The sequence below is a fragment of the Hoplias malabaricus genome, chromosome 7, assembly GCF_029633855.1.
Source record: "Hoplias malabaricus isolate fHopMal1 chromosome 7, fHopMal1.hap1, whole genome shotgun sequence".
Classification (NCBI taxonomy): domain Eukaryota; kingdom Metazoa; phylum Chordata; class Actinopteri; order Characiformes; family Erythrinidae; genus Hoplias; species Hoplias malabaricus.
The window spans coordinates 7,766,874-7,785,461 of record NC_089806.1 but is presented as its reverse complement, the minus strand read 5'-3'; the positions used below and the strand labels follow the sequence as shown (position 1 = coordinate 7,785,461).

The 18,588-nt window shown below is 40.4% G+C and overlaps 1 protein-coding gene across 2 annotated transcripts; it reads left to right on the top strand.

The window, feature by feature from the left end:
- Window positions 1–376: 376 nt before the first annotated feature.
- Window positions 377–17,819, top strand: papola (poly(A) polymerase alpha). 2 transcript variants are annotated; one of them, XM_066676628.1, is made up of 23 exons: window positions 377–583; window positions 2,313–2,483; window positions 3,687–3,753; window positions 3,854–3,935; window positions 4,053–4,162; window positions 4,255–4,308; window positions 4,410–4,521; window positions 5,583–5,672; window positions 6,246–6,384; window positions 6,797–6,869; window positions 10,135–10,255; window positions 10,362–10,446; window positions 12,060–12,113; window positions 12,304–12,423; window positions 13,118–13,227; window positions 13,919–14,040; window positions 14,141–14,283; window positions 14,477–14,550; window positions 14,629–14,759; window positions 16,161–16,223; window positions 16,354–16,395; window positions 16,510–16,542; window positions 16,712–17,819. In XM_066676628.1, the coding sequence occupies exons 1-23, from the start codon at window positions 576–578 to the stop codon at window positions 16,805–16,807; spliced, it is 2,100 nt and encodes a 699-aa protein (XP_066532725.1). In that variant the 5' UTR covers window positions 377–575; the 3' UTR covers window positions 16,808–17,819. The 2 variants fall into 2 exon arrangements, with proteins under 2 accessions (XP_066532725.1, XP_066532724.1); XM_066676627.1 differs by having other exon boundaries at window positions 16,351–16,395.
- Window positions 17,820–18,588: the final 769 nt, after the last annotated feature.

Sequence of the window (18,588 nt, the reverse complement as noted above, 5' to 3'; positions counted from 1 at the left end):
CCATTCAGAATAAGCACCAATTTGTCCAAGTCTTTCTACCACACTGTGCTTACGGGCTTAAATTTTCTTTTATTGTACTTGGACAATTATCAGACTTGTCCACAAAGCAGGAGGGGTATCTTTCAGGGGTATTCCACAAAGAATGGTTTCTTTGAGAACTTATCAAGTTTAGCCAACATATTTAAGTCCAAAATTGGGAACGTTCCAATAGTAATGTCCTTTAGCTCTGTTCCTATCGGACAATCTTGACTTTGGGCTTAATTTATCCTGAATTGTGGAATATCCCCCTCACGATGCCCCCCACCCATAGGTCATAAAACAATTTGACATTCAAAATGGCGGCTGTAAGGTCGCGTTCGGTTGCAATCGGGCGATGACGTAATACCCGAAAGCTTCCGAAGTTATCCGACTGGGCCCAGTGCGTCGATGTGTTGCTGGTTTGAACAGAAAAAGCTCCTGCGGACGGAGATTTAACACAAGCCACACAAACGTAGCCCCAAAGCTCGGCAGAATGTGAGAGATCAGGTTTAATTCTCCGAGAGAGAAAGAGAGAGTGGGAAAGTGAGAAAGCTGCAATGCCGTTGTGAGTATGGTTTTTATTAAAGGATTTTAACTGTTACAGCCGAGGCCTGCGAGAGCCGCTCAACCACAAACACACCGGATTACACATGGACGTTACTCTTATTTAGCCACCCGCAAGCTGTCCGTTTACTGTGTGCGTTTTATAACATACTGTATATAGTGCAGTGTTATCTCCATTTTCCAGCCCCGGGGAAATTGTGTAATGTTAGCATGTTAGCTAAGTGTCCCGTCTTCATTCGAATCTTTCCGTTCCACCTTAAATCAGACTGAAGCGGCTCACACCTTTTAAGGTGGACCGGAAAATTCAATTACCATTGTCTCACCAGGCCATTGAAACACACCAGAAAACGAGAGTAACCACAATAAATTTACTTTACGATAACTTTGTACCGTTTAAGGTGGAGTGAAAAAGTCTGAACGCGGAACAGTCCCGTGTCTTCTCTCCTACCACAACAAGCGCAAAAACGTTGAGAGGTTTTGAGGTCTGTTAAGAATTACGTCAAGTTCATAAAACGTTTCACAATAAAATAAACTAAATATTACAGCATACAATGCTTTAAAAATAGTGTGGAAAAAGCAGTTGCAAAATATTGATAACATGCCTTAGACGATAATGGGTGAAACTAGCAATGTGAGTATTTCAGACACGGGTGTTGCAAACTGGTGAATTCAGAGAGCCAGGGTTTCTTACGTCATAAACAGAGGGGCGGTGTCTAATTAGGTAGTTTGAATATTTATATCATACATATTAATATTTATGTCAGTGTGTACTAATGGAAGGTGAGGGTGTACTCCTTTTGAAATAATTCAGTGTCCATAGGTGTGAATGTGTGAGTGTGTGTTGCCCTGTACAGTGTGTGTCCAAGACTAGTGCCCAGTGATTTCGGGTAGGCTCTGGACACACGGAACTGGATAAGTGGTTACACACAATGAATGAATGATTCCACAACTGTCATTTTTATAATGAACACTGATGATTTTTTAGAGGTTTAATTAATGACTGTAGGGTAACATACAACTCTGATTTTATTTATATAGGTCAAAGCATCTTTACAGAGATCCATGCCTCCTTTTAGCAGTCCAGTATTAAAGTTATGCTGGTAGTAGTGCCTTGTGTAAGATGGAGTGAAGATATATAAAGACCTTATGCCATATTTGGCAACAAAATAAAGTTGATGTATGCATTTATGAATGTTTTGGTGATTTTACAAGTTACAGAAATGGCTTCTAGTCACTAGCTGGCTTTTTATAATCTGTAGTCATAAACATTCTTCAAATGTGGAGGTAATGTTAGTTAAAGGTGGGTGAATGTGAAGGGATGTACTTGTTCTGCAACAAAGTTCAAGGAGTTAGTACGTGCCAAAGTAATAGCCGTATAAATTCCAGAACTGAACAGCAGAACATTGCCCAGAGCTAGGGTTCCGTAGTGCATCTTAATACCTGTTTCTCAGGTCAGTGATGCACAGGCACCCAGCTGTCCATATGGTGTGTGTAATCTGACTAGATTACCAATTTCTATTGCTCTGTTCTGATGTTTACATGCCAAGTGTAGGTGCTTTCTAAGGTGCAGCCCCTTTCTTACGGATATAGAGATGCTTAAATATAACTAGAAAATAGGTTTGTAAACAGCTCTGTCTCTTATTAAATAAAACTACCAACTTGCGAATGTCTAGGTCTCATGCAGAAGAAGCTCTTGTTCCTGATTGACTTCATGCTCTTCACTTCCACAGCCCAATGACAAATCAGGTGCCGAAGGCCCAGCAGACCCCGAAGCACTATGGGATCACGTCTCCCATCAGCCTGGCGCTGCCGAAGGAGTCGGATCTGCACCTGACACAAAAACTGACTGATGCTCTGAAGCCTTTCGGGGTCTTTGAGGAGGAGCTGGAGCTGCAGCGAAGGTGGGCACCGTTGCTTTAATTTAATTCACAATGTCTGATAGAGTAAGTAATCGGTCATCAAATAGCAGATAGATTTGGTGACACCAGAGCACACACTGGCAAAATGCTGATAACCCCTGAGCTTGATCAAACTGGTTTTGTGATTAGAGTGGACTGTCTTCTGGAAAAGAAAAATAGTATAAGAGGTCCTGAACATGGGTTGCAGTCTCACAGCTCCAGGAACCTGGAGGTTGTGGGTTCGATTCCCGCTCTGAGTGACTGTCTGTGAGGAGTGTGGTGTGTTCTCCCTGTGTCTGTGTGGGTTTCCTCTGGGTGACTGTCTGAGGAGCGTGGTGTGTTCTCTCTGTGTCTGTGTGAGTTTCCTCCGAGTGACTGTCTTTGAGGAGTGTGGTGTGTTCTCCCTGTGTCTGTGTGGGTTTCCTCTGGGTGACTGTCTGAGGAGCGTGGTGTGTTCTCTCTGTGTCTGTGTGAGTTTCCTCCGAGTGACTGTCTTTGAGGAGTGTGGTGTGTTCTCCCTGTGTCTGTGTGGGTTTCCTCCGGGTGACTGTCTGTGAGGAGTGTGGTGTGTTCTCCCTGTGTCTGTGTGGGTTTCCTCCGGGTGACTGTCTGTGAGGAGTGTGGTGTGTTCTCCCTGTGTCTGTGTGGGTTTCCTCCGGGTGACTGTCTGTGAGGAGTGTGGTGTGTTCTCCCTGTGTCTGTGTGGGTTTCCTCCGGGTGACTGTCTGTGAGGAGTGTGGTGTCTTCTCCCTGTGTCTGTGTGGGTTTCCTCTGGGTGACTGTCTGAGGAGCGTGGTGTGTTCTCCCTGTGTCTGTGTGAGTTTCCTCCGAGTGACTGTCTTTGAGGAGTGTGGTGTGTTCTCCCTGTGTCTGCGTGGGTTTCCTCCGGGTGACTGTCTGTGAGGAGTGTGGTGTGTTCTCCCTGTGTCTGAGTGGGTTTCCTCCGGGTGCTTCGGTTTCCTCCCACAGTCCAAAAACACATGTTGACAGGTGGATTGGTGACTCAAAAGTGTCCGTAGGTGTGTGTGTTGCCCTGTGAAGGACTGGCGCCCCCTCCAGGGTGTATTCCCGCCTTGTGCCCAATGATTCCAGATATGGTCTGGACCCACCAGAACAGGATAATGGTTACAGATAATGGATGGATGGATGGATGAAGGTCCTGAACATGGCTTTTTTTTTTTTTTTTTTTTTTTAATCTGTTTGCAGGATAATGGTTTTAGGGAAACTAAATACACTGGTTAAAGAATGGATCCATGACATCAGTGAATCTAAGGTAAGAAGTCTTATTTCTCTTTACTGAAAGGTTAGATAAAATGTGCAACTTTAAAATTAAATGTGTATATATATATATATTATTTTTTTCCCTTTGGCAGAATATTCCAGCATCACTAATAGATAATGTTGGAGGAAAAATATTTACATTTGGCTCCTACAGGTTAGGAGTCCACACAAAAGGTAAATTCATCCCTCGCTGAATCTCCAACTTGCTGTTTCTGTTATTGCTTTGTAATTCTATTTCTTTTAACCTTTTTTTGTGCAACCTAAATCATACATGTACCCCTCTTCTTCCAGGTGCTGATATAGATGCCCTGTGTGTGGCCCCTCGCCACATAGAGAGGTCTGACTTCTTCACCTCTTTTTATGAGAAGTTAAAAGAGCAGGAGGAGGTCAAAGACCTGAGGGTATTTCGATTATGGAAACGTGCCTTGGCTTGAAATGTTTCACAGATGAAGGAGAGACAGTGGTGTAACACTTTGTTTGTTTTGTCCTCTAGGCTGTGGAAGAAGCATTTGTTCCTGTGATTAAACTGTCGTTTGATGGCATTGAGGTATTTTAGATCTTTTTTAATGTACCGTGTCATTTTGAGCAGAATGTAAATTATGGTTTTATTTTAATTTAATATGAAATGTTTGTTCTTTTTTCTGGCAGATCGACATATTGTTTGCTCGCCTGGCGCTGCAGACCATTCCAGAGAATTTAGACCTGCGAGATGACAATTTGCTTAAAAACCTGGACATCCGTTGTATAAGGAGTCTTAATGGTATTTGTTTATTGTTGAACACTAATCAAAACAATGGTCGAATGACACATACTCTGTAATAGGTTTGCAGGATATGAACAGACCACTGATTTGTGTTGATACTGTTACATATTATAATTACGTAATTGCTATCTGAAATGCTTGGTTAGTATCGTGATACTTAAAGAATGGCCTGCAAATATTAAGCTTTGTTTACTAATGACAAGGCCATGACTTGTGGTGTGTGTGCGGATGCAAAGGCTAAGCACCACTTAATGGACCTCCATGAATATTTCACATTATTGTAGTTACTGACAGATATAAGTATGAATTAAAATGAAAATAGCAGCTTAATTTGCTTTAAAACTGACAATTTTATTAAATTGACGGAAAAACCCGAGCTCGCTACGGAAATTCTTGAACGCGACCGTGACGTCACTGGTGGACAACAGCTGAACAACGCCGCGGTAAAACACCGTTATGACTGACTGTTATGACAGTATCTAGCTAAATAACCAACATTATTCATGACAATAGCCTAGCAATAAGCTAAACTCAAATGTAGAGGTACCGTTATTCTTGTAAATGTGATCGAAGTCGAACTCGAATTCATCCGACACTATAAACCTCCGTAATGCAGCTACGTAGCCGAGTATAATCTGAGACACCGAGTTTAGCGAGTCAAGCTAACGTTAACTAACACCAACTAAAACAGGCGAAGTGAGTGTCCTTACCCTGTTTACCTCCATGTTACAGAGGCTCTTGAACACCTTTCGTTGGTGTCCTTACATGCCCATATCATGCCGGTCTTTTAAACCTTATTCCTTGAATTAGTAAGAAATAACATGTTTTCTGACTATCAATAAACACAAGTTAGGAACTCAAACTCCACTGAATTTATTTGTTTGACACTTTCATACAGCTGGGGCTTAGCCTTTAAAGTGATTTGTTCTAAGCTCATTTGCATGTTGCCATCTTCTGCAATATCAGAACATATTCTGCCTCCATGTTTTACATTAAGTGAGTAATTCTCTGTCTGTTGTGGGCTGATGTGGGGTTTGTTTTTGTCTTGTTTTTTTTAGGTTGCAGGGTCACTGATGAGATCCTTCACCTGGTGCCCAACATTGAGAATTTCAGACTTACGCTCAGAGCCATCAAACTGTGGGCCAAACGTGAGGGCTAATTTTATTCATTTTTACTAAGGCATTCTTATGTGGCGGTGATGACCTTACAACAACAAAAAACCCTGTGTTTAGAAAGGATTAGTGTGGCAGTAGGACATCTATGCTGCCTTTTTCCCAGGAACTTTGCCTGTTGTCAGAGCAGAATGGTTTGGCTTACTCTGCATCTCTTTGAGGGCTTTCATTTTATAAACAACAGTAAAAAAGCTAGCAACTGTATGCAGGGTGTTGTAGTAAATGCTTCAAACCCACTTTTAAGTGCATTGCAATAGAAGAAATTTGTTAATTTTGAAAATATTTTACTATTGACCAATTTATTCACCACCACCTTGTTGTTGTTTTATGGCTTTTACAATAACCTCACCTGTTTTAAACATGGTCCTGAAGTGGGTTCATCTGTAAAATGTGATTTGTCCAGTGGTTCTTTGTGTAGAGAAGAGCTGAAACAGTCACTAGAACTCATGTATAGGTTTTTCTGTTTGTTGAAGGAGACTAATGCATAGAAATGATTTGATTCACTCAATAATTTAAAGATGATTGCCGTTAATGTGTGAACAATTTCAGGTCGTAACATCTACTCAAACATCCTGGGTTTTCTGGGCGGTGTGTCCTGGGCGATGCTTGTGGCTCGTACCTGTCAGCTTTATCCCAATGCTGTGGCCTCCACTCTTGTGCATAAATTCTTTCTGGTTTTTTCCAAGTGGTGAGTTCCCCACGTTTAAGATATTGTTCTCTAAGTCCTGTCCTCAGGGCACACACTGATTTTTGATCGAATTTTCCTTGCTGTGTAAAACCACTTTCTTTATAGTGAATATTGTTATTGTGTTTTTAAAAGTTCCTTCTATCACAAACACCTATGGTTGTATGAGTACTAAGAGTATGGTGTTGCATAGTGGATAACAGCGCTAACTTTAACACGGCAGGCCAGGGTTCAGTACCCTGACTTGTGCTATATTCCTAACACTGCCCTTGCCTTCCTCTATAACATGATGAGGGTTTTAATTGCATCTGCTAAATGCCATGAACACACATGTAAATACACTCCAAGAATTCTGTAATAGCGTGGTGTAAACAGTTAACCTGGTGTTTCTTCTCTTCTATTTCTTTGTTCTAAGGGAGTGGCCAAATCCAGTTCTTTTGAAGCAGCCAGAGGACTGCAACCTCAACCTGCCTGTCTGGGACCCAAGGGTATGGCTTTTTTTTTTGTTTGAAGTTAGATCTCTTTGTACTTATAGTCTAACTGTACACTTGACCTGGTGGAAAAAAATTGTCTGGGCATGCAATAGACACTTAATCATATCATTTGTGTAATTTAGATTTTATACCTTTTTTAAATCAGATACCTGTATGTGTATATACATATACAGTAAATCTTTTAAAGAAAATCTACTTACCCCGTTTAAATAAAAAAATATATATATATCTTAGGGTTAGTCAATGATTTTGTGACGTAAATCAACAAATCGGATAAATATAAATAATTTCTGATTCATTTCCACCTTTAATGTGACCTATAGACATTACAACTCCGTTTAAAATCAAACTGAAATAATTTTAAATGAGAGAAAATATGTTGGTGTATAATTGGTGGGGTGGCTGTGTTTAGAATAAACCAGACACATTCAAACTCATGTTAAATTGTAGTCATCACGCACCTGCCGTAATTTAAAGTGACAGGTGTCAGAGGAAGGGTACAAATAATTTCCAGGACATTAGATAAACCATGGAACACAGTGAAGACGGTCATCAACAATTGGATATAATATGGCACAACAGTGACTTTAACAAAACCTGGCTGTCCCTACAAAATGGATGAAAACACAAGCAGAAATGGGTCCAGGGAGCTTCCTAAAGCCTACAGCAACATTAAAGAATCACTGGTTGTGTACCAAGTGTGACAACGACTTCCAGTGTCCCTCCTATGTCTGGGTTGTGAGCTTGGGTGGCAAGACGGAAGCATTTTCTTCCAAAGAAGAACATCCGTGCTCAGCTAGGTTTTGAAGAAATCCTTATAAAGTCAGACAGAAGCAAGAGGTAAAGATGAGGCCAGGGTTGAACATTTGGTAATAGTTCCAAAAGATATGTTTGGCAAAATAATAACACTGCACATCGCCAAAAGAACACCATACCTAGAGGGAAGCATGGTGGTGGCATTATGATTTGGGGCTGTCTTTCTTCAGGTGGAACTGGAGCTTTAGTCAAGGTAGAGGGAATTATGAACAGTTCTCTATATCAGTCAGTTTTGGCACTAAGCCTTCAGGCCTCTGCTTAAAAGCTGAAGATGAAGAAGAGATGCATCACAAGGTGTACCACCACATCAACAGAAGAATGGCTTCGCCAGAAGAGAATCAAGGTTTTGGACAAGCCCGGCCTGGAGCCTAGACCTGAATTCAGTAGAAAGTCTGTGTGCTGACCAGTAGAGGGCTGTGCACAGGAGTGACAGATTGCAGTCATTTTGCAAAGAAGAGTGGGTACCAATTGCCATGACAAAATATGCCATGATGATAGACTCCCATCCAGAAAGACTGAAAGTTGTCCTAAATGTAAAAGGTGATTCAGCATAGTATTAGTTTGTGTGAATATTGATGCACCCACTTTTTGCATAGGTCACATTACAGGTGGAAATATTCATCTGGTTCACGTGTGTTTTTTTTTTTATTTATTTATTTATTTATTTTTTTTCTCCCCCCCAAAACCTGGCAACGTATACACCCCTCCTCATAGCTCAAGTAAAGACAGTCGTGCTTATACAGGTGCTGGTCATAAAATTGAAATATATCAGTCTGTGTGTAATGAATGATTATAATATACAAGTTTCACTTTTTGAATGGAATTACTAAAATAAATAAACTTTTTCAAGATATTCTAAGTGTTTATTTCTTTTAATTTGATGATTATAACTGAAAACTAATGAAAACCCCAAATGCAGTGTGTCAGAAAATTTGAATATTGTAAAAAAGGTTAAATATTGAAGACACCTGGTGCCACACTGTAATCAGCTAATTAACTCAAAACACCTGCAAAGCCCTTTAAATGGTCTCTCGGTCTAGTTCTGTAGGCTACACAATCATGACAGTTGTCTAAAAGTTGACCACTGACACCTTACACAAGCAGGGCAAGACACAAAAGGTCATTACTAAAGAGGCGGGCTGTTCAGAGCTCTGTGTCCAAGTACATTAATAGAGAGGCGAAGGGAAGGAAAAGATGTGGTAGAAAAACGTGCACCAGCAATAGGGATAACCACACCCTGGAGAGGATTGTGAACCAAAACCCATTCAAAAATGTGGGGGAGATTCACAAAGACTGGGCTGCAGCTGGAGTCAGTGCTTCAACAACCACCACGCACAGATGTATGTAAGACATGGGTTTCAGCTGTCGCATTCCTTGTGTAAAGCCACTCTTGAACAAGAGACAGTGTCAGAAGCGTCTCGCTTCCAAAAAGGACTGGACTGCTGCTGAGTGGTCCACAGTGATGTTCTCTGATAAAAGTACATTTTGCATTTCCTTTGGAAATCAAGGTCCCAGAGTCTGGAGGAAGAGAGGAGAGGCACAGAATCCACATTACTTGAGGTCAAGTGTAAAGTTTCTATAGTCAGTGATGGTTTGGGGTGCCATGTCATCTGCTGGTGTTGGTCCACTGTGTTTTCTACGGTCCAAGGTTAACGCAGCCGTCTACCAGGAAGTTTTAGAGCACTTCATGCTTCCTGCTGCTGACCAACTTTATGGAGACGTAGATTTAATTTTCCAACAGGACTTGGCCCCTGTACACAGTGCCAAAGCTACCAGTACCTGGTTTAAGGTCCATGGTGTCCCTGTTCTTAATTGGCCAGCAAACTCGCCTGACCTTAACCCCATAGAAAATCTATGGGGTGTTGTGAAGAGGAAGATGCAATACGTCAGACCCAACAATGCAGAAGAGCTGAAGGCCACTATCAGAGCAACCTGGGCTCTCATATAACACCTGAGCAGTGCCACAGACTGATCCACTCCATGCCACGCTGCATTGCTGCAGTAATTCAGGCAAAAGAAGCCCCAACTAAGTATTGAGTGCTGTACATGCACGCCAAATTTCTAAAAATCCTTTTGTTTTGGCCTTAAGTAATAGTCTAATTTTCTGAGACACTGAATTTGGGGTTTTCATTAGTTGTCAGTTATAATCATCAAATTAAAAGAAATAAACACTTGAAATATATCAGTCTGTGTGAAATGAATAAGTATAATATCCAAGTTTCACTTTTTGAATGGAATTATTGAAATAAATCAACTTTTTTTCATGATATTCTGTTTTATGATCAGCACCTGTACATACTGACACTGATTATACTATCACCTATAAGAATGGACAGTTTTATGTTTGTGAATATTCATATTTATAAAGTGATGCTACGCTAATATTTTAAAATATTTGACTGTGAAATTATATTAAAATATTAAATCAGATGGATTTTTACAGGTGACCCCTAGTGACCGTTATCACCTCATGCCTATCATCACACCAGCCTATCCCCATCAGAACTCCACATACAATGTGTCTCTGTCCACCAGGAACATCATGGCGGATGAGTTCAAAAGGGGTTAGTCTCGTTTCTCGCAGAGCACTTCCTCTGGACTAGTACAGTTAGACATAGTATAAAAAGTCACACGGTGTTTTTTCTGACGTTTTGGCTTCTTTATTTCCAGGTCTAGCCATCACTGATGAAATAATGCAGAACAAAGCAGATTGGTCCAAACTATTTGAAGCTCCAAACTTCTTTCAAAAATACAAGTATGTATTAAGCGACTTATCCTGTTGGACACACATGGTGAGATTCAATAAAGACTTGTTACTCAAAGTTGCACACACACACAAACACAAACTGCATAGTATGTGTAAACGTGGCCAATTGATACAATTTGAATGCGAAGAAATGAAGCGTAATTATGAAGATAATGCTAATATTTTTAATTACTCTTGGCATAAACACTGCTTTTTTTCGTAACTGTAAACTCAACTGTCATTATCCTGTAGACCATTTCCATAAAAAACTTTGAAATCATTGTTTGTCTTTCTTGAAGGTAGGTATTTAAAAAAATAAAAGTGGATGATATTTGCTGGTTTTCTTGTGCCATATATTTGTATAAAATTGAAAAATAAAATGTTTTAGTTCACAATTTGTGCGCCATATTTCCTGTTAGTCTGTATTTTTTTTCCCTTTTTTATTTCAGTCCATAACCGTTTAGTGTGCATGTTCTCATCTCATGTCTGAGATTCAGGAATTGTGAATATAACACAAATTAAAACATACTTGTTATTACAAACATGCTTTAGAGATAATAGTTCACAATTTAAAAAAAACAAAGAAAAGATGAAGATTTTCACCAGTAGCTTACACACTATTCCAGATCATTTTGGTTTTTGCTTCAACGTCATGTTTGTCCCTTTTTTGTGTCTATAACGTCGCCTGATCCCAAGAACCAGACTGTAACTGAATCTAGGAATGCTGGGAACCGTTTAGCTTTGGTTTTGTATTCTCTGTATGAACTTGAGCTGTGGAACATGCTTAAACCATTTTGTAGACCGTCCTTAGGATACAATGCTCTTTAACGTTCATTTATCTTCAGTGAAAGTTGGAAATTCATGAGTTGGTTTTGTCTAAACAAACCCCTAACTCTGACCCTTCGTGTCAGCATTGAGTAAGCAGTACCTTCAGTCGTAAAAAATGTATGACTTAATTAAACAACACCGTTAATCGCAGTCTGGGACTGTTTCTATGATTTAGACAAAATCAAGCAATGTTTTTCCCGTTCTTATACAATGCACTAAGGAACAACTTCCCCTGTCTTGGAATGATGGTTTTTATTTTATTTTTTATTTTTTCAGGATATCCATAATTCTTCTTTAATTTATTTTTTTTTATTTGGCTTTATTTTCATTTATTGTTTCCCTAAATTTAAAAATAAATTCTTGTGTGAAATTGTGTACTGTTTTATTTTTTCAAAAACACAGATCTCTCTCTGGGCTCATGATTTTACCAGATTAATGAGGGCAGTCTAAATTCAGATTCTTGTTTTTTTTTGTGTGTGTAATATTTAGATTTATGGTGACAATAGGATCAACAAGGAACTAGTGTAGAGTGAATATATTACATTATGTACATTCTTGGAGTGAAACAGGAATAGAGAAGGTTTTGAGTATGTTTATAGTAATTCTGCTAAAGGCAGTATAGCATTTTTGTTGTTCGTTTTGGCGTATTAGACTAGTCTGAGTTTGGACTGAGCCCAGTATGTGGTTAAGTTTAATGTCTGGATCACCCTGAGGCCCATAGCCTTCCCGGAGTTTAAGTGAACGCCTTCTGTCTAAAGGATGTAATGGCATTGTTCTGTCTTTTATGTTCCAAGGCATTATATTGTGTTGCTAGCAAGTGCATCCACTGAGAAGCAGCATCTTGAGTGGTGAGTACTGCAGTCTGCACAGAGTCACATGATTGCTACGATGAGCCGTTGTATTGTTTTGCCAAAACCTGTTTCTGAACCTGTGTGGTGACTTTTCATTTTTTTTTCTTATGGTTGTTTGAAACTGAACACTCAAGGCTGGCGTGGAAACACGAGCAGGCCTTCACTTAATGCAGTGCGTTTTCAACAGGGTCGGCCTAGTTGAGTCCAAGGTCAGAATACTGGTGGGAAACTTGGAGAAGAATGAGTTCATCACAGTCGCCCATGTGAATCCACAGTCATTCCCAGGGCCCAAGGAATGCAGTGACAAGTGAGTGTAGAAAGCCCATATATTTTACAGTTATTTTTCATAGAATAAATCATGTTTAAGGCTGGTATTGTGTCCAGAAATGTATGCACACCCCTTTAATTAGTGATTTCCACTACATTCATTTTCACCCAGTTTGCATAATCTGTGCCAGACCTTACCGGTGGTTATATGGCTGAAAGCCATCAAATCATCCCAGCCATGTTTCAGGTGGACAAGAATCCCCTTTATACCCTTTATCTCACAGGAAATGTTTAGCCACAGCTTCATTTGAGCTTCATTTAAAAGCAAGCTCACCCTAACAGAGTCTCCTCAAGACTCTCCCCCTTTTAATGTATTAAACATATATTTGGACTTTGATTGGTCTAAAGTTTAGTGATGCGTGATGCCATCGGAATCAGGGTTGTATCCACAGAAAAAAAATAATCAGCCGCATTCTTTGATTTTGCTGTTTTTCAAACCGTTAATTGCCAACACCAACTTCTTTGCTGGAAGAGACTCTGGTATTTTGTCAGTAATATTAAATATGGGGGATCTTATAAATGTGTATATCGGCGTCGGCTCATACCTACGTGTATAATATCTGACATCATCATCTGCCTAGAATCCTTACAATGCTTGTAAGAAAGTGTGGACTACATTTGTACCTGTTCTTACTCGATCACGTCCCAATGTTACATTTGTCTAACGTTGTCAGGGAGGGGTTCAGCACAATGTGGGTGATCGGCATTGATTTCAAGAAAATGGAAGGGTCTGAACATCTCAATGTGGACCTCACTTTTGACATCCAGTCCTTCACAGACACAGGTAGGACATATGTGTGTTATGTGTGATGTTACAGCCTTTTCATTCAAACAGTGCAACACTTTGTTTACATTGCTGTATGTACTTTACTGTACTTTTAATGACATTTGTCATTAGAGTGGTGTTGTTTAATTCATCTAGAGAGAGACACTGTGTCCAGACGTTTGTAGACAGCCTCTGTTATGGCCACGGACATTCAGTTGTGCTCAAAGAGCTTGTATATAATCATCGTGGCCTGGAGTGGCTTCACATGAGCTGTAGGTCACAGTTTTCAATGCCATGTAGAGGCATTAAACCCTCTAGAACATGCAGTCAAACTCTAACACCTTCCCAAAAGGAGTAGTTTTACACCACACACAAAAAACCAAAGGGGGAATGAATACCAATTTCTACCCTGAATTACAGAAATATATTTTGGTTGACTGGGTGATGGCAACCTTTTGGCTACATAGTGAACTGTTATTTGATGTTGTATAGTGGATACATAATGTAAAACCTTCCTAGAGTAGTACATTCAAATGCTTATTTTCAAACAAGAACAAATACACACTTGGATTCTGGGTTTATATTTTATCGTGTATTTGGCTTACGACTGAAAAAAGGGGGAACGTGGCCATTAATCAGCGAGGATTGAGGTTCACCCCCGGGTTCAGAGCAGTGTGAATGAGTGTCTGATCAGCAGTGTTTTGTGCAGTGTACCGCCAGGCTATTAGCAGCAAAATGTTTGAGCCTGACATGAAAATAACAGCAATGCATGTGAAGAGGAAGCAGCTTCACCAGCTCCTGCCAGACCAGGTCGTCATCAAGAAGAGAAAGGCAAGCAAACCTTTGACTGTTGTTTTTGTCGTTAAACACTAAGAACATGTACTTTCCGTCCTTGTGTCCGAAGGTTAATAACTGACCTTGTTCCCTGCAGCATTCGACTGAAGGCCTGCGTGCCATGAACGAGAGTGGTGTGGACCTTTGCCTGGACAGCGACAACAGCATGACCATGACCTTCCCTACCAGCTCGTCCTCTGCTGCTGCTGCTAAGAGTGGTCTTTCTCTTAGTCCTCCCGGGTGAGCCTGCCCTCTCATCGCACTTGATCCTCTTCAGAGGACAATGTTAATGAGTTCAGTCAGTGCTCAATTAGAAAAACAACCAGTCTGTAGTGTTAGTTCTTCAAAATAGTGACGAAATCTACTTGACATACAGTATTTACAGTCTTTACACAACTCTAAAGACTTTCGTTTTCCTCTACCGCATGTTCAGACCTGTGGAGAGCACTGCCGGCTCAGATTCTCAAGGAAAAGCGGACCCTTTAGGAGGAGTGGCTCCTTTTGGAGGTGTGTGTCTTCTGTCATTTACTGGACTTTCGTTGTTACCATGCTTCTTTGTCGTAACACTTTATTTTTCTGTAATAGCTCAGGGGACCCCAGCTCTTCCGGAAGAGATGAAGCCCTCCAGCAGCCCCCCACTTGTGAGTCGAAACGTAGGAAAGAGGTCAGGCTCACCCCTCCAGCCTGAGAAGGTGAAGAGACTCGAGTTAGAAGAGGTAAGGCAAAGTGTTCATCCTCAACTGTGCTGTTAATGTACTTCCTTTATGAAATATTAGATTACACGCCTTCTGTGAGGTAAATAGGAATCAGTGTGAGTTGAAACACACAAACAACTGTACTATGATGTGAGCATCTATTAATGACTTAGCATCTCGTAATAGCGAGCGATTTGAGTGACATTACTAGGAGAGAGTGTGTTATCTCAGAGTCATAGTAAGTCATGATTTTTATTTGTTATTTATTTAGGCAAGATCCAAGAACAGCTGTGTTGCATCTCCACTTCTTTCAACAACTGAGGGGATCAGTTGCTGTACTTTTGAAAGGGAAATGTTTTCCCTGTGTTGCTTGTTCTAGGTTTTCAGCTGTTTATATATTTTTATATATTTCTCTCCACTCAATTTCATAATGCATTGATTGTTCTCAGTGGATGACACATCTGCATTAGTTTAGCTCCTTTAAGGAGTCATTCTGTTGTAATGCGTGCAGGATGTGGATTGGCCTGAAATAAACAAGGCTTTCACCAAAAATAGCATTTTTTTTGGCAGCATGTTGCTCTAATCCCTGTATGTATCATTCAGCATTAACGGTGCCTTCACAGATGTGTAAGAGCCCCATGCCATATGCACTAATGCAATTTCCCTCTGGGGTCAATAAAGCATTTCTGAATCTGAATAATACACTACCCCATGCTGGCTTTTGAACTGTGGCCTTATAACAAGCTGGATGGTCCCTCTCCTATTCATCCGTAATTTGTAAAAATAATTTCAAATTTTAATTTGTGAGACCTCCACAAATTAAGAGATTCCTCTGAATATTAATTACACTGTCTATATCATAGATGATTAAATGATCATGTTCATTAATGTGTGGAGAAAGTTGTTCTTGAATTGTTGCACTATTTACCTGCACAGATGTTCAGTAGGGTGAACTCCTCCCCATCTATAATTCCGAAAGCCTGGGAGGTCCTCATTTTGAACACAGTCATGGCACCGTTGTCAATGAAGCAGTACACAACTTTGCCAGTGTTTTATTGCCCCTTACCCAACGTTTTTTGGAAAATTTACCGGCATCACATTTAAAATGGGCCCATTTTTCAGCAAGTAATTAAAAGTTCTGTTTCAACATTTGACATTGTCTTTGTGTTATTTTCAATTAAACATAGGGTTTAAATGATTAGCACTTAATTGGATCATTTTGCACAGCGCCCAGCATTCCCAGCTTTATGAAAGTACTAAGTCATGTTAATGAGAGACTAAGTCATAATTATTAGGCCATGTTCTTATTACTACAACTTCCTATGTTTCTGTATTTCCCCCCCAAGCTACAGAAACAGACTCTTATAGGTTTATGTGTTTTTATATGAATTAAAACTCCATTTGCATTGTTTTCCCCTGTAGGAGTTTACTTCGGAAGTGAAGGCCTCAGAGCAGAGGGAAGGCCCTGCTACCCTGGAGCCAGAGGTACATATTCCTGTTCATCTCTATTTTCAGTTTTTCAAGGTAATCTCTTGCTGGAGGCAGCTGTTGATAAACAATCGTACTGATGCTGCCTCAGAGCTGCGTTTCTAATCGTGCTGTTCATTTGAAGCAGGCTCCGGTAGAAACAGAGGAGAAAATAGAGACAGAGATGACAGTAAGTGCAGAAGCCTTCTTTGATTTCACTGACATCAGAAGGATTTTTGAAAACAAAATGGCTGAATTGAAATGCTGACGTGTCGCTGTCTGTGTGTAACTTGTCCTCGTACAGGAAGTGGGTGCGGATCAGGAGAGTCCAGCTCAGGTAGGACATAGTTAAAGCTAAAATGTATGTGCCCTAGGCCTATTGTATTGAAGTTTTTTAAAGTGCCAAGTGCCAAGTAAATTCTAGAACTAGTGTGAGGTTTCTAAGCTACATATTAACTATATTTAAACCTCGTGGTGTGTAACTGGTGATTTCTCCTCTTTTTCAGAAAATTCCCAGCGCTGACCTCTCGGATGTCCCCCTCCTGCCGGCCAACCCTTTCCCCGTGGTGAAAAACTCCATAAAGCTGAGACTCAGCAGGTAGAGTCGCTCAGGTGTTTCCCCTCTTCCCCCCCCTTCAGCGGCCAGAAGAAAGACCCTTGATTTTTGTTTTTTTTGCCGTGTGCAAACTGGAACTGAAACCTGAAGAGCAGCAGCGCCAGGCTCTGTCCACAAGAGGGCAGTGCTCCTCTTCAGTAAACAAAGAAAAACTCCTAGATGGACGCACTCTGGAGTACTTTACCCATCATGGAGAAAACAACGATGCACATAAACATGATGTCATGCCCTCACGATCTCATTGTACCGACTCGACGTGTTTGTGTGAGCACGTGCACATAGAACGCTTGTGTATTCCCATAGTCGCATCATACCCTATTTTTTTTCGTCTTCAGAAACAGAACGTGTGATTTTTATTTGTGATTCTGTACAAACGTTTCAGATTTTTTTTAGCTGGCAGTAGATTGATATCAGATGTCAATCGAGTGCGTGCGGGTTTTTTTCAGACGTCAGGATGAAATGGTGCTCAACTGGCCGAGCTGTGTCAGTTCAGTCGGGACTGATGAACGTAGCCGTGTTTGGTTTTTTTTGTTATTATTTTTTTAAATGCATACATTTAAGGTGGAACTTAAGCTCATGTGAATGAATGTTGCTTAAACAGAAACTCTGACCAAATTCAATCTCTATTCGGAGATTCCTCGCGATTTGAACATCCACTTTGCTGTGTTGCCTTGAACGAATCAACAAGTGGTCAGTACGCCATGGGGATGGAACAGGTAGTGCTTTCCCTGTTTTAGTTCTTTTGATTCCCGCCGATATTGTGTTGTTTTACCTTTGTACAAACCCATCACAGCGGAGAGAGAGAGTGCATTTATTTGCTTTGAACGTTTTCTCCTTTTCCTTTTTTTGATCAGGTTTTTCCTTTTCTCTGTTTTTTTTACTAACAACGAATCAGTGATTGCGTATTTAAATACGTTTTGATTTAGCTTTATTAGTACATAAGCCCGAACATATGTTATCGTAAGCTCTTGGATACGATGAGATGCAAATCAAAGCGAGAGAGAGTGCGGAGTTTGTAATTGGAGAACGTCGTGGCAGATTCTCAATATGTTTGGGCTTTTCTTCTTCAGCCTGTTTGCTGATACATTTAGCGATTTGTTTGTCTTAATTATATGTGTAAATCATGACACATACCAGTAATGCTGCCTCAAGAACACTGTTCCACTGTCCGTACTTCACCTCTGCAGTGAAAACTCTTTCAGTTTCGGTCTTCAACTTTAAACATAGGCGTATTTGTAAAGACGAGCTATTGTACTTTTTCACAAATAAAGGTCTATGAAGTTGCAAAGAAATTCGGCTTGTTGAATATGTGTTGGTACATTCGGTCTCCCAGAGTAAACACACACACACACACGGCGTAGGCGGCAAGTCTTCAGCCTTATGGCAGATGTGTTGTTTTTAAATCTCCATCCAGCTGTTTTCTTAACACTGTCACTTCTTTTCTTCAAATCCCTAGGCGCTGCGGTGTTTGCGCTCGAGCTGAGAGTGCAGTATTTTCCACGTTATGCTCTACTCTCAGGATGTTGTGCTCCCAGTCAAACGTTTGGATGCACCTGCTTTTGGCAGTAATTTTATTACATTTTTTAAATGTATTTGAACATCCAAAGCTACATAATAAAACGTAGGGAATTATTGACAGACCAAAAAATGTTAAACCGTGGGTCTTATGTTTTGTTACGTATTTGAAAATGCCAACTGCAGTTTGTAGCATGTTAAATATCCAATAGACGTTCTTCATGTTACTTCACGTTTACTTACGTTAGAAGT

Excerpts from the sequence above, each read along its gene's own strand:
- papola (XM_066676627.1), top strand. Across the intron at positions 14,041-14,140 it reads TCGTCATCAAGAAGAGAAAG|CATTCGACTGAAGGCCTGCG; the intron begins GCAAGCAAACCT and ends TGTTCCCTGCAG. Across the intron at positions 16,543-16,711 it reads ATCAGGAGAGTCCAGCTCAG|AAAATTCCCAGCGCTGACCT; the intron begins GTAGGACATAGT and ends CCTCTTTTTCAG.